Source organism: Amblyomma americanum, chromosome 11, assembly GCF_052857255.1.
Source record: "Amblyomma americanum isolate KBUSLIRL-KWMA chromosome 11, ASM5285725v1, whole genome shotgun sequence".
NCBI classification, from domain to species: Eukaryota; Metazoa; Arthropoda; class Arachnida; order Ixodida; family Ixodidae; genus Amblyomma; species Amblyomma americanum.
The window spans coordinates 21,198,924-21,214,364 of record NC_135507.1 but is presented as its reverse complement, the minus strand read 5'-3'; the positions used below and the strand labels follow the sequence as shown (position 1 = coordinate 21,214,364).

At 47.2% G+C, this 15,441-nt stretch overlaps 1 protein-coding gene across 4 annotated transcripts in view; it reads left to right on the top strand.

Moving 5' to 3' along the window:
- Positions 1 to 15,441, top strand: part of LOC144110190 (mitogen-activated protein kinase kinase kinase 1-like) — a 92,509-nt gene that overhangs the window by 68,790 nt on the left and 8,278 nt on the right. For all 4 annotated transcript variants that reach the window (XM_077643029.1, XM_077643026.1, XM_077643028.1 and 1 more), the window contains 10 exons: positions 877 to 1,001; positions 2,951 to 3,042; positions 3,467 to 3,672; positions 4,995 to 5,228; positions 5,875 to 6,081; positions 7,191 to 7,563; positions 9,179 to 9,285; positions 10,264 to 10,600; positions 12,841 to 12,972; positions 15,145 to 15,287. In XM_077643029.1, the coding sequence (XP_077499155.1) occupies positions 877 to 1,001; positions 2,951 to 3,042; positions 3,467 to 3,672; positions 4,995 to 5,228; positions 5,875 to 6,081; positions 7,191 to 7,563; positions 9,179 to 9,285; positions 10,264 to 10,600; positions 12,841 to 12,972; positions 15,145 to 15,287 (1,956 nt within the window). The remainder of the gene's footprint in view (positions 1 to 876; positions 1,002 to 2,950; positions 3,043 to 3,466; positions 3,673 to 4,994; positions 5,229 to 5,874; positions 6,082 to 7,190; positions 7,564 to 9,178; positions 9,286 to 10,263; positions 10,601 to 12,840; positions 12,973 to 15,144; positions 15,288 to 15,441) is intronic.

The window sequence follows — 15,441 nt, the reverse complement described above, 5'->3', positions numbered from 1 at the left end:
TCGGTGATGGTGGGATGGTGGGTAACATGGTAGTGATGTCGGTGGACACGAGAACACATGACGGTGGACACGAGAAGGACAGGAGGCACACAGACACTGTGAAGTTGCTTGTATGTCTTCCGTTCTTCCCGTGTTCATGTCCTGTGTTGCACTCAGTTTTGAGAATTATAGGGCCACATTTTTTGCCAGCTTGTTTTTTTATTAGAGCTATGTTTTTTTAGTCGGGGGTTTTGGTCTGGCTTTGGACGGGGGTGCAAGAATTGGTCCTTTTACAGCTTCATGGCTGACAGTTTGTCTAGAACTTCACTGTGCGATGTTTACACAATGGGCCAGCAACACAGCACTGGGGATAACCACAGACTTTTGTACACGAATGGCTGAGCTAGGCTTATAAAACTATTAACAAGCAGCCTCATTATAGTTGCTTTGCCCCACACCATTCATGCAAAGGGCATGGCAGCCATGATCGTGGAACCAGGATTCGATGCAATTCCTTTGCCTCCTCCTGCCTTCTTTAGCACCTTTGCTACAGTGAATGAATGTGCAGAGCAGGGCATGTGTTCTGCCACATTGTGAAATTTAAGTCATGTGCTTGCAAAATCAATTTTTTTTTTATCTAACGAGGTGTACTATGGCCTCACACACGTGTGTCTCCAAGTGATATCACACTTTTCCATTTCATGTCAGGACAGACGTACAGATGCACTGGCGAGCTGCTCAAATTCAGTTCTTTCACACTACACAACTAGCGTGCACAACTGGCGTGCCACCTCTAATATACGTTTGTTGCCCCAGTGAATGTCATTGTGCCTTGGAAGTGGATTAACGGTCAGTATAAAGAGATGGAGTGTGGTGTCGTTCTTTCTCCCGCAACAGCGCTGCTTCAAGTCCATGCTCGTGCACAGCCCCTGTGCAATCCTGGAGGACTTGCGCACACTTCAGAACCGGGTGCGGAACATCGTGCGAGCAGTGCTCATCAAGTGTGTCCACGGCGGAAACAAGTGAGCACCCTCCTTTGCTTATTCATTTTTTTGCGACTGAGCACGAGGACACAGACTCGATTCGCTGGCATGGTGGCCACAGCTTGATGAAGTCTGTAGTAAAGAAACGCCAGTGTACTTACTGATTGGTGCCTTTTAAAGAGCCCCATATTGACAAACGTAAAGCTGTAGTTCTCCACTGCTGCACGGCTCGAAAAGCTGCAGTGTCGCTTGGGCACAAAAGTCCACGAATTGCACCATCACTTTTGCACTTGTTGACGAGCAGCTGCAAGTTATTGGCAAATGCCCAAATTTGTGTGGAGCAAGACAAAGAAGTCTTCTTTAGGGAGCCTTGAAGCACGCTTTGTTTATCTGGTTGTAATCATTTTTTGCCTTTTTTCATAAATAAATGTCCCATGCACTCGTTGCATACTGAGTGAGATCTGGCATAAAATGCAAACATCTTGTGCGAACTATGATCTTATATATCAGTACGAAAAATAAGGATATAAACTTTGGTTGAAGTATCATTTTGCAGCCTTGCTTGAGACAAGCAGAGCAAGAGTTGTGCTGTGTGAATTTTATCTTCAGAATGGGCTTATGATGAGACCATTGAGACACTTGCTCTAATTTATGCATTATTTTGTAGCGCGGAGCACTGGCTTGTGAGCAGTAGAAGATGTGATTGCATATCAGTGCACTTTCTTTTTATTATCCCCCCTCTTTTTTTTTTCAGTAGCATTGGCACATATTTGAGGCTACCGTAAAACCCGGAATATAGATCGAACTTTGTTTCAAAAAAACATGTCAGAAAGTCGACCCCTGTCTTATACACCGGTCATTGGCGGAAAAACTACAGAAGTCCTGCAACAATGGGTGGCTGAAGTCAGCAGCCTCCATCACCATCGCCATCAGCAGCCATTTTCTGTTTCCGTTGTTTGGTTAAAGGCTTCTTTCTCACATTGTTTCAAAGTGAGCGGAAGCCGGCGGCAATTCACCGTCGCCTTCAAGAAAAACATGATTGAGTATGCGGAAGCTCGCGGCAACCTGGCGGCACAACGCGAATTTGGAGTATCCGAAAAGAGCATTCAGTACTTGCGGAGGCAGAAGCTGCGTATTACAACTTGCAGCAACCGGAAGAAAACATTATTTCGTGGGCAGACCGCAGCGTATCCAGAATTGGAAGGAAAGGTTGCGTTGCGTGCAAGGTCGCTGCCTGTGACTGCCGAATGCATCCGCATGAAAGCGGTAGAGATCTTGCGTGCATCTAGACTCACGAGGGCGCAATTGAAGGGCTCGCCATCCTGGGTGCAGCGATTCAGGAAGAGGAAGGGCTTTGCTCTATGGCGCCGTACTTCTGCGTGCCAGAAACAAACACGCGGCTCGATGGGCGCACGATACTGTTAAAAAATTGGCCGGGTGTACATACGGGCAGCATTTAAGTGAAAATAAATACTGTCGCCATTGTGCAACCTGTCGAGTCGCATTTGTTTCGAGGTAAGGGTATCTTTTGGTATTTTTTTCATTGAAGAAGATTTTTTTTTATTTTTAGAATTGTTAGTTGGGAGGTCCACATATATTCCGGTCCGACCTATAGTCCGGTCTTTACGGTAGTCCGTAATTGGTATGCATAACATAGTAAGCTCTGTTACCAACTCAGCGAACCAACCTCTTCCACTATACCTCACCTTGTGCCACAGAGGTGTGAAAATTAATTGCTTATATAGCCAAATAAAATCATGGTATACATTAATTTCCACGTTTATATTTAAAGAACGCTATAGATCGACTTTAAAATCAGTGTTATCTTTGGCTCTGAGCCATTTTCTAACAAAAGCCTGTGATGTCATGCCTGGTTTGTGCTTCTTGACCCGTGATTGGCTGATAAACGGGGTTGTAATGCGCTTTTCTTCTTCTTTTCTCTCTCCGTGTGTGTTGTTCTTTCTCCAAGTGGCATTGTGTGTTTCCAGGCGGAGCCGTCAGCTGAGTCTGGCAACTCTCGCAGAACTTGCACGGGGACAGATGGGCGCGCTGTCCGTGGGCAGTCTCACACAGCACCCAGGTGAGGGCAGCTTCCTATGTTCCATTCCTGATCTGTGCCAACAGTTAAACTTCTGTATCATTTGGGCACAGTTTTTGTTGTTCTACTGTATCGTTTCTCCTCAGGCTTGTTTGCCTCATTTATGTTGCAAATGAATGACCTCCAGAGACTGTAGGTGCTGCAGGCATTGTGTTGCATTCATCTGCGGCTCGCCCAGTGGGAAGTTGGAGCGTAACTAGTGGGACCAGTCAGCGTGCTGTCTCACATTTTTATCGCTTTCTTTGCTGTTTTTGTGCGTAGCAAATTAAAGCTTTGTGACTAGAAAGAAAACTTTGAACTTTGCTCATGAGTGATGTTTTTAGCCATGTATAGAACCACCTTGTCCTTGAGCAGTCCTTCTCTGAAAAAGCTTATTTTGACACCCGGAAATTGTGGTCACCTCCAGCTCCGGACGGCTTGGGAGCCGACTTCCTGCTGGACGTGGTGCTGTCTGAAGGCAAGCTGACCCCATCGTGGCAAGGGCTGCTCAGCCAGGTGCTGGTGCTGGGTCGGTTGGTTGAGGAGTTCCCACGCCTGCTGACCTCGCCCATCGCCATTACGGGCACCATCAACGCGGAGTCGCTCGTTGCCATTGACCTGGCCGTGCGAGCGGTGCGTCTACCACATTCTCATCCCCCTAACCCGCTGAGCAGCTCTACTTCGTTTTGTCGTCGTAGTCTTAAGTTCAGAGTTATGCAGGCATGGCTGGTACAGGACTGGTATGATCTGAGGCCTTTGGCATGCAGTGAACGTTACTTGGTGGGTGATGATGGAGACAGTGATGTTGGGGTACTCAAAGGCAGCCTTTCAATTTTTTGCTGGGAAAAGAAACTCCAGCCAGTGTTTGATTTCATTTTAAGCCGGGAAAATACCGTATTTACACAATTGTAAGTTGACCTTTTTTTTTTTTTAATTTGGAAATCTGAAGTTGGGGGGGTAAGTAAAGGCGACACAAATGCGATATCAGGCATGCTACAGCGTGGTTGCATTTTTGCTGTGTGGCTCCGTCGCATTGCTTTTGGTGCTGGCCTTGAGCAGCTGCTATGTCACCACGCAGAACTGGCATACCCTCCCTGCAGGCACGGGCGGCGGCCGATGGCGGCTTTCGATAAGCAGCAAACTGGCACCCCACACGTGGTTGCTGATAAGCGGCGGCGGCCCGTTAACTCAATCGCGTTCTACGGGAAGCTCAAGCGTCGAAGTTTTCTTTTTACTTTCAAATGCGCGCTGAGCGCTTAAGGGAGCTTTGATAGTTGATGGAAGGGCCGCTGTTCCAATCGAGACGGCACCCCCACTCGGAACGGCAGCGGTGCCGGGGAGTGTCGGTAGCTGACGGAAGAGCCGACATCATTTACGCGTAGTTTCTATTTGGCTCTGACGCATTTCGCTACTACCGGCCACGTTTCACAAGTTTTTAATGTAGTGCTTCGTCAGTCCTCATTTGTGCTCTGGGTCCGGCAAGCGACCGGCGTTCGTTCATGGCTGCATTCAAGATGGCTGCCATTTTTTACGCTGAAGAAGTGCGGGGTGGTATAGTTGTTTGCTACAGCAGATTTAGTTGTGGGCAGTGCCACGAGAGAGTACTTTGTACATTATAGTTGCAGCAACAAACACGGGAGAGTGATCAGTGCAGGGCACCTTGTGAAAGGACCAGTTGGAGGAAGGGCAGAGGGCACATAGGAGACACATATGTTGGTGTTGTGCATTATCACCACCGAAGTGTGACGATATAAAAGGAGAATATATTTTTAAATATTTATTATTTAGAATGAATGCAAAGGGCACAATGGCAACTGAGCATCTAGCATTAATTAAGGGATGTTAAGCACAGTAGCAGTCATCGTTGTCTTTGTCAAGCTTCTGCGCATAGCAGTATTATCATGAAGACAGGATTCTAAGACTGGCTGTTTACTGTTCTCCTCTGGCCTCGGCAGGTGGGGCACAGTCATGTGACAGTGGTTCGCCAGGGGCGGGACCTGCTGGTGGGCCTGGCCCGCTTGTGCGGCCGTTGCCCAACCTCAGTGGCCCGCATCTGGGACGGAGTGGCTGCCCTGCAGGGTCCCCAGCGTCCCCAGCTGGTGCGCCGCGTAGGTGCAGCACTGAAAGAGGCCCGTGGCAGTCGCGTCCTGCTCTGCGCCACCCGGTCTCCCTCCGTCGAGAGGCAGCAGGTGCGTCGACAAGTAACTGTCACATCGTCATCTTGCTGTGTGTGGCTTGAGGGCTGGGTTCATCCGGATGGGAAGCTGTGCACGAGTGCTCCGTTGTTGCATGTTTTAGGCAACAGCTGTGAAAATTTCATGGTTGGCATTTACCCCTGTGTTAGTGCTCTCACGTCTTGCTTAGCGATGGTAACTTCTTTCTTTATGTGTATGCGTGCGTGCATGTGCTGTGTGAATGTGTAGGAGAGGGTTAAGGGGGGGGGGGGGGGGCAGAAATCTCAAAGGACCCTTTTCATAATTCATTGAGTTGTTTTCTTTATGTTGTGCTTTGCTCCATTAATGGCACTGCTAGCTATCAACAACAAAAGAAATTGTTGAACATGCATGCTTTGGCTTAACAAGTGCAATTGTGTACAAAGCTCCTGAAAGGGTTAATAATCCATGACATGAGCACATGCATTCCTTGGCAGTGCTGAAATGCAGCTTCTTGGGGCAATGCAGCCTCAGTAGGAATTGTTTCAAAATGAAAACAAGTGCATCTTTTGCACAAGGGGATGAAAATTGCACATTCTGAAAGCCAGAATAGGAGGTGTGTTTGTTGCAGGGTGTTGCCCCATGGTAGATTAGTCATGCCTTGGTGGGGGCAAAATTGCAGGAAGAGCACCTTGTTCGTGAACAGCTGCTCCACAACAAGAGGAGCTGGGCTGGGAAGGATGAAGATGACGGCTCCGAAGGCCATGGTCCGACGCAGGGGACACACAGCCCGTCACGTTCAGCTGCTGCCTTCCAGCTGCCACCGCCCACCATCGATCCTGCCTTGTTTGGCCAGCTGGTCCCCACTGACACACAAACAACAAGCCAGGTGTGTGTCCAGGCAAGCAGTAGAATGAAATTACGGCACTGCTGCGACTGTGTTATGACCATATGCAGGCATCTTTTGTGCATACCATATACACACAGATAGAATGCGAGTTCTTTCATTGGTTTCAAAAGTCATCTCATATCTGGGACCAAGGTATGAATATAATGCGAATTTTTTTTCAAGGTTCCCTTCAGGTTAGTTACGGCGACCTTCACCACCAGATTCTCAAGTGGCTAGACATGCCAGTAGGCAGAGGATGAGGTGCAGTGAATGTGGAAAGGAGATTGTTGAGAGAGAGAAGGCACTAAAAGAGTTGAGTGGAGTTGGGCAAAGAAAGAAGGAAGAATGTGTGCAGGACTGGGCTCCATGAAGCATGAAGCTGCGGTAGCATTGCGATGCCTGAGGCCGCTGCTGCATGGGAGACTGCATGCATTAACGCTTCTAAGACTTCACTGCGCTCGTTGGTGTCGCGTGCATCTCACTGCTTTACTAATGGATGTAAAGTTTGCCACTTAGTAACAGGATCATGTGAAGATGAATTTTTTAACAAGGAAGTACGAAAATTACAGGTGTTGCCTTTTTCTTCTCTTAAGTACAATAACTGGTTTTGCTCTTTTCCACCAGAGATGTGCAAGGAAACCTGGTATTGGAGTAATTTAAGCCAGCGAGAACTGTTGCAGTTAACTAAATTAAACTGTTGATTCAAACTTGCTTATCTTGAAATATCAGTAAAGTCTTAAGTTCCTCATGCTGCACTGTAAACCTCAGTAGGTGCTGTGTGTTTGTTACTTGCTTATATCAGACCACCTTCACGATGAAATTGCATGGCCCATTCTATTGCGCAGCCGCCACCGGTGGCTCAGTGGTTATGGCGCTCGGCTGCTGACCCGAAAGACGCGGGTTTGATCCCGGCCACGGTGGTCTAATTTCAGTGGAGGCGAAATTCTAAAGGCCCATGTACTGTGCAATGTAAGTGCACGTTAAAGAACCCCAAGTGGTCGAAATTTCCCGAACCCTTCACTACGGCATCCCTCACAGCCTGAGTAGCTTTAGGACGTTAAACCCCCTTAAACCGGAAACCAAACCATTCTATTGCGTCTCTTGTGCAGAAAAAGTCCATCAGCGGTTCCTTGCCAAAAGGAAAGTGTGCCGCGCCCGCAGTGGAGCAGAAGCTTGCCAACAGCCAGCACTCGTCGGGCCGGTCATCCTGGTCTTCGGCGGCCTCGTCGTCCGAGAACAAGGTTGTTGCCACGGCAACAGAGGCATCATCCCCAGTGCCACCCCAGCCTCCTTTGCGAGGCAGGCCCAACTTCCTTCCCCTCCGCCGACTCACCTGTTCACTGACGGCCCTGGGCCAGGGCCAGTCTTCAGCACAGACAACACCCGGCAGCGCAGTCACCTCACCCGTGTCCTTCAGCCGAGAGATTGCCGCTCTACCAGCAGTTCGGGCCTCATCTAAGAAGGGGGCAGTCGACAGCCGAGGTGAGGAAGCACTATTCTTGTGCGATTTGCTCGTTTTGTTTTGTAGAATTTTTAATAGGGCAGAGAGCAAGCCATGAAACCAATACAGTAGAATCTCGATGATATGAACACGGCTGATATGAATTCGTTAAGGTTTCCCGGGCAGAGTGCATTGTGTACAGTGTGTGGAATTTCGGATAGTCCGAACTCTTTCCCACGCCGCTATGGATGATACGAACACGCGAGCTGTGACCGCACCCTTGTAAGTGCCGCCCACACATCACCGATGTCTCAATCACCTGTCGCACTGTACTCACCGCAAGTAGCTAGCTGTGGTACTTAGCCGTGAATAAATCCTGTCATCTGTAAACAGGTCTTTGTGAAAGCATTTTGCACTCTTCTGCATACAAATTTTTTTCGCAACCCTGTGAGATTCGTATCACTGAGATTCCACTGTACATACTGTATGCTCTGTCTGGCACAGCGAGCAGTCTGCCTTGCTGCCTAAACGAACAGCCATGCCCTAATTTTTATATGGAATTGCCAACATTTGGAGTGCTGTCAAAGGTTTTCTTTTCTTTTTTTTTTTTTTCAGCAATGAGCAGCATTAGTATGGAAAGTAACATTTTTTCTGCACCGCAAATGAATTTTTTAATAACAACCTTGACTGTACAGATAGTGCCCAAGGTGGATCAACTATTAGTGAAATTCCCGTAGAGCGCCGAGGTGTGCATCAACAGTACACACCGCCACTTGTCGCAATGTCCCTCCATGCTAAGCCACTGACGGAGCATCGTTGGACTGTTCAAGAAGGCACAATTCTCAGTGTGCGCTCGCTGCCTTCGCCTTGTTGTCACTACGAGCTGAACCACGACAGTGGAATGGAATGTGAAAATGCGATGAATGTGTTTGCAGAAAAGCAACACAACAACAAATCAGCGACACTAAATCACCCCTGCTGCCTCCTTGCATGTAAAAAGTTTTCCCCCATGGACCTTGTTTCATACAGGCTCTGTTCGTATGCTGAGAGGCCTGCCGGGTGTACAAGACCAAAAGATGGCAATAGAAACAAGCTACAATATTAGTATTAGAAACAAATTTCACACATCCATTTTATTTTTTTTTTAACGGAGTGAAAACTGAATCAAATTTGTTTATACACATGATAATACTACTTTGCTTTCGTTTTTTTTTTTTAACTACAGAATAGTTTTCAGCGTCACTTCCATTCCTAGGCTCCTTCCAATCGCACTTTTACAGTTGATGTCGCTTGCAATAGGTTATGGCACGTGTTTGGTCGCTTTTATCGCAACCAGTTGATAGACCTTGTAGTGCCTGCAGTTGTGTTGACAAATTGTGGGACTTCCACAAGCTGTCCTTCAGCTATCCTTCTAGGCGGAACAGGACTCAAGGAACTGCTCTCCATATTACCATCTACTTAGCCATGTGGAAGAGCAGTGGAGTGCACCAAAGGAGTTTGCTTGGCATTTCTTGCTTGAAACAAAGCAGTGCAAGAGCACTGTGTCTTGACTTCATAGCCTCGAAGGCAGCAATTGCGGGGCTAGCCTTTGACTGTGCCTTTTTCACTCAGAATGGCTGCGTATGATTGACGCCTTGCTTTTTTCTTTCCCTGCAGGACTGCCCACAATGCCCACAAAAGGCTGTGGAAACAAGGCAGCTCACCTGGAGAAGGCGAGCTCCGAGGATGCTCAGGACAATGAATTCATCATATTCAAGTCTGTGGTAAGATTACTCATTTGTCTCTTTCCCGTTTTGCAAGGAAATGATTTTGGGTTGTCTGATGCGGGATACTGCTATGACAATTAGCAAGGAAATCAACAATTGGTGAACCGGAATTGCAAGATAAGCGCTGTTTTAAAGTGCAGCTTCCTTGGGACGAAGGCACTATGTGCAATAGGATTGCACTGTGCCGATAGCTTATGTAGAGAGATGAAAAAAAAGTGCCTCTTGCGGAAGATTAAAAAAACTGAAGCATTAGCATACCTTACCGGCTATACACTAAGGGCCCTACATAGCGGATAATAGCCAGGAAAGTTATTAGGAGTATGTCACGGTGACAATGTCTGCTACAACAGACCTAGTTGCAGGCAGCACCACATGATGGCGCTAGTGTACCTTGCAGTTGCAAGAAGTACAGCTCCAGGTATAGAATGGCATGGAGAAGGATGCATGGGGCAGAACGGCAGTGCAAGGGTTCACAAACTGAGTTCCGTAGAAGCCCAAGGTTTTTGGAGTGCTTTTTGGGGTTCCCCTAGCACCTAAATTCGTGCATGCCTCAGCGCACGCATTTCTTTTAGCCACTTTACAGTGGGACTTCACACTGTAATTGGTCATTACAGACTTGTATTGTACAGTCAGTTCTTGTTAATTGAATCTGGACATTCCTCGAGGTGCCGCGTCTGCATGCTCCTTTTTTGCCTGCATTTTGGGCTAGAAGGGTTGGAAGCCAAGAGGTGTTCCTCAGTACATTTTGGAAGCCAGTGTTGTTCCCCGAAGCTAAAAAGGTTGTGAACACCTGGACTAGCGGAATGAGAGCAGCAGCTGCTGGCTTGGAAACAAAGAGTGTTGGTGGAGCTCTGTGTTGTGTCACTGTTAAGTGCGAGAACTTTGCTGTTTCAGTGGTCATCAAAAAATAAAGATGTTAATGTAAAAAAAAAGATTTATTTGTAAAATAATGGTGGAAACTTCAATTGTTTTCAGCCGGGACTGCCCATCTCGTTTGGAGAGGACGCTAGGAAGGGCTGCAGCACGAGCTACGTGGAGGGCCAGCACTGGCTGCGGGGCCCCCTGCTGGGTTCTGGGGCGTTCAGCTCATGCTACCAGGCTGTGGACCGCAACACGGGCACCTTGATGGCGGTCAAGCAGCTGCCCTTCTGCCGCTCGTGCCACCACGATGACAAGGAGACGGCCGAGATCATGGGTGGCGTCTGGGATGAGATACAGATGATGGCGCGTCTCGACCACCCGCATGTGTTGCCCTTGCTGGGAGCCACCAAGCACCAGGACCACTATAACGTCTTTCTCGAGTGGATGGCCGGTGAGCACCACTTCCCTCGGGTCACTTGCTTTTGCCCACCTGATTTTTTAAGTAGAGACAGCAAATTTTATTTGTGTTTTCTCTGTTTATAATGATGTACAGCACATTAGAAAGTACAGTAGCCATGTGGATTGCACCAACAAGGGGCAAATAATTTATAATTGAATTTTTTTTTTGTAATGCTGTTTCGGATTCAACAGCCAAACGATGGCTGTGACGTAAAAGATGGCTGTGTGCTCAGGTTATGTGAAGCATACGAAAACTGCAGTGATGCCGCTGCTTTCTTCATTTTAATTCTCATCAACTCTTACACAAGCCTGCCCAAGATTTGGAATGACGAAAATTGTGCAAGCAGCAAATATATCACAGTTTTTGCATGCCTCACGTGGCCTTGTATTGTCTGTGGCGTCACAGCCATTGGCTTTTGGAACTGAAACTTGAGAAAAAAAATTCAATTACCATATAAACGTGTGCAAGGGCTGCACATTTACAGCGATAGCTGTTAGGCGCCCGTCCTAGACTTCCACGTTGTAGTCGTCCGGCGTCGTCGGCGTAACCGGTGGTTACGTTACCATGGTTACCATCTATGGTTACCATGGCAGCCAGAGTATGGCTATCGTCCCACATGACACCACGTAGGATGTGTTAAGGCCTTTATTAACGGTGTGCGCCTGTTTGTGTCTCGTCGTCTGATGTCACCTTGTGTCACGGTCCACCTGGGTCACATGAGCCTTCTGGTGGCTCTGTTTAAAACAGTCGCCTTCCAAAACTAAATTCTTACATAGCTATCGCCGAATCTCTTGTTACATAGTCGTAACCATCCTGTGAGTTTTTTTTTTTCCTGATGTGCGGAAAAATTTTTTCAATTAAAAACACGCCAATCAGGGAATGAGCGGCATTTATTCTACGTTCAGGTGTCTCTCACGGAGTCTTCCGGCTCAGAGCTGGTGCTGTGCTCCGGTGCACGCTCATCCCACCACAAGTGGCGCAGCATTTCCGCTGTCGACGCGGAGCTGTTCCACACTTCCATCACATAGCAGAGCAGCTCTTCATCCAGTGTGGGAAATTTGTGCAACTTGCCTCGGAAAGCGTGCCTTTGGCAGCTTGTGTTCCTCATGGCATCCCTTTGGTTGCACCATCGTTGGATACGCTTCTCGGCCACGTCGAATTTCGTGCCCGTCGCACATTTGCTGTGTTTGAGAGTGCACTCATGAGAGAGCGGCAGCTCATGAAAGCCACAACTGTGCTACTGCAACTCCCGTGCCTTTGACAGCCACTAAAAGCTGGAGTCGGTGATACTGATGCCGATATAGATAGCGGGAGTTCGTGGCGAAGGAAAAAGTTGACGATGGTGATGATGAGCCGCAGCCCCAGGCGCCATCCATGGGCGGTGCCTGGAAGCTCCTGCGCGCGTGCACGGCCTCCACGATCAAGTGCACCGTTGCTGGCAGCCGGAGCTGATTGCGGAGGCCACGGCGCGTCCATTTTGAAGGCTATTCTCATCTGCGTCACAGAAAGTTCGGGTGCGACCTTTACAGGGGTCTTTTTTGTTTTTAGTATTTCCTTCAGAAAAAGTGTGGACCATACAAGGGTGCAACCCTTACATGCATTTGTTGGTGTCTTTTCGTTTAACCTATTGGAAAACGACTTGACCATCACCCATAAACAAATCTGCATGATTGCATTTGCAATTCCTCTGCACATAGATTTTGTTTGTTTTTGTTTTTGCGACCGCATGGGATTCGTATCAGCGAGATTCTACCGAATTTGATTTGTCGTTGAATGCAGTTATGTTCAGAGAATTGCACCCATGCTACTGTGTAAGTCTTCAAAACAGTTCCTGAATTTTACTACTGCATGATATCCATTTGTTTCATAATGCTTGGCAGGCCTCCTGTGTGTGATAAATTATACTGATGATAAATGAAATGAAATTGATTTACAGTAGTAACTCCATTTCTCTTCACGGCTCTTTTGTGAAGAGCATTTGTTCACAATTTAGACTACCTATACTCATATATGAAACTATTCTAGAATGTTGAACTTAATTGGCAACTGAAAATTTGACATTTGCGCAGTCTTGATTTGGAACTATTTTCGGAACAATTGTTGAGGTTTCATACAGCCTTTGTTTTGCAACAGAGTCAATGCAAATGCCATTAAAAGAGTTGCGCATGTCAAATAGTAACTGGGCGTGTTTGCTCCTTGGCCTACTAACTGGTTCCGTCTCGAATGTCCAGGTGGCTCAGTGGCTTCCATGCTGGACCGGTATGGGCCATTCCCAGAGGCCATGATCCTGCGCTACACGTACCAGGCACTCAGTGGCCTGGCGTACCTGCATGAGAATCACATTCTGCACAGGGATCTCAAAGGTGGGAGCTCTCTTCTCATTTTTGCCAGAAATGGAATGGGCTGGACATTTCTTGTTTTTGGGACAGCTTTTTGGTCCACATATTTGTGCTCACATTTTGCGAAGGTGTGTGTAAATACAGTTTGCTTCATCGACCAGTTGATCGATGGATAGGCTATTAGCATCTCTAGGATTCTGCACTTTTTAATTGAACACCACACTGCAGTGGCTCAGTGGTTAGGGCGCTTTGCTGCTGAGCTGCACTACCCTTGTTGGAACCAGGTCTTGGCGGCCACTTCTGGATAGATGTGAAACTTAGTTAAAGGCAGTCTTGTGCTGTATGCTGTCACTGCCCATTACAGATCCCCGGGTGATCGGAATTATTCAGGAACCCTCCACTATGGCACTTCTTTCTCTTTTTTCTTTCACTCCTAGCTTCCTCCCTTCACTCACAGCCTGGTTAAGGTGTCCACCAAAAAATGAGACAATGACGACGCCTATCATTTATTGGTAACCCTCCCTTTTTTTTGTTGAAATATACAAAGAAATGAGTTTTAAGTTTTTACTATTAGCTTATAATTGGGGTACAGTGCTGCATAGGATTAATGATCTCATTCGCTCTTGCCACTTTTGTACCCATGAGACACAGTCCGCTGTCTGCCCCCAAGAGTACTAAGCTAGACTAATCAACAATCGTGGAAGTTATGGTGGCCTTATGTAGTGTTGGACTGCTGGCTGCGTAGAATTGCTCAGCAATTTTCTCGATGAACATTGCCAGTTTTTCTCCACAGTCCAAGTTATCAGGCTTTGAAAATGAGTAGTGCAGTCAAAACAGGTTCACTTAATTCTGTGAAAGCTGGCATTGTGTGCAGAGCAGTGAATAGTTATAGTTACGAAAACTTGTGAGTGTGGGCGTTGCCACCCATTGCCATAGTCTATCTTCAGGCCGGCTGCTGTTGTTTTATATACGGACACTGAAGGTGTGAAATGTAAGAATGTTCGTCCATCATTCAACCTTTTTTTTTAAGTTGCTTTGTACAATATAAAAAAAGCTGGCCAACATCTTTCTTTTATTACTGTATTTACTCGCATAATTAGTGCACACTTAATTTATTACCTGGGCTTCTAAAAAAAAACTTGTACTCACTTATTTTGTGCTCCTTGCTGTGCCGGACCACCAGCATGCACATGGGTGTACATGCAAGACAGGTTTGGGAAAATCGGCGCAGCCGCATCGGAGTGTGCGGCTGTGAAAGGTGCGCGAGTGGTGAAGGGACAAATTGCATTCTATTTACCGGACTTGTTCCCGCTGGCGACCGCTTTCCTGGATGAACAGTTGCGATAGCAAACTTCCGGTAACCTCTGGCACGCGCCCGAATCAGAAACTACTGAACTGTTTGCTGTTCAGTTTGCCGCTAGTCAGCCAGGCTGCCAACGAGGGCACCGTTTTATCGCCTTTTTTCTTCATTTGCCTCTGAAGGCTGGCTTTGTGATTGTATATCCTTGCACGTTTAATGCTGAGCTGCCCATGCGCTGTCATGCTGTCCTGTGAAGAGAACTGCATAACGTGGTGTGGGGCAGGAGAGGGTGTGTCTCATATTTGGAGTCAACATTGTTTTTTTTGGCCAGCAAGGGTGCAAGATGATGGGTCGACGTATAGGCAGCAATATACAGCGTATATTGTTCATTATGACGTTTGTAAGATTTTTTTAGGACATGTTCACAAAATATTTGCGTAATTTGCGCACCCCCTTTTTGAAGCCTTAATTTAGAGAGAAAAAAAATGCGCAAATTATCCGAGTGAATACGGTATACTGCCATCCCTTGACGCCGTATTGCCATAGTGGAAGTCATAGTGGATGCATAGTGAAAGGTTATAGCCTGTGGCCATAGCCTATTGTCTGTAGCTTTATTTAAACAAGCTCTATAGCATCCAATAAATCCTTAGGTATGTGACTGGTTTTTGAACTTCATCGCCTTGAAAGTGCGGCTACAGTGACCGAGGAGCCAACCTGGGATCTCATGCTGAGCGGCTTAACACCTGTCGGCTGTTTATGTGCTTAATCAGCCATGATGAGGAGCTGCCGAATTGATCACCGCTGTCAAGCAGGGTTGAGACAGTACAGGAATACTGAACTGTTTTGTGTTATGCAGCATGCTTAAAAGAAAAAAAAAAAAACGATCATCTTTTCAGGTGCCAACCTTCTTGTGGACAGCACAGGACGGCAGCTGAAGATTGCCGATTTTGGGTCAGCCAGCCGCCTTCAGAGCAAGTCAACCTTGGCTGGGGAATTTCAGGGTCAGCTTCTGGGCACCATTGCCTTCATGGCTCCTGAGGTGAGCCACAGTGTTTCCTTCTGCCTCCTTCACCTTTTGGCGTGTACTCCGTAATGTTGCCACACCTGTTGCATTTTCCTTTTGCACTCGCACTTGCACACTGGTTTTAATTTATGTTTGTGTTTCAACATATGGCATAGCTGCGGTGTCTGAC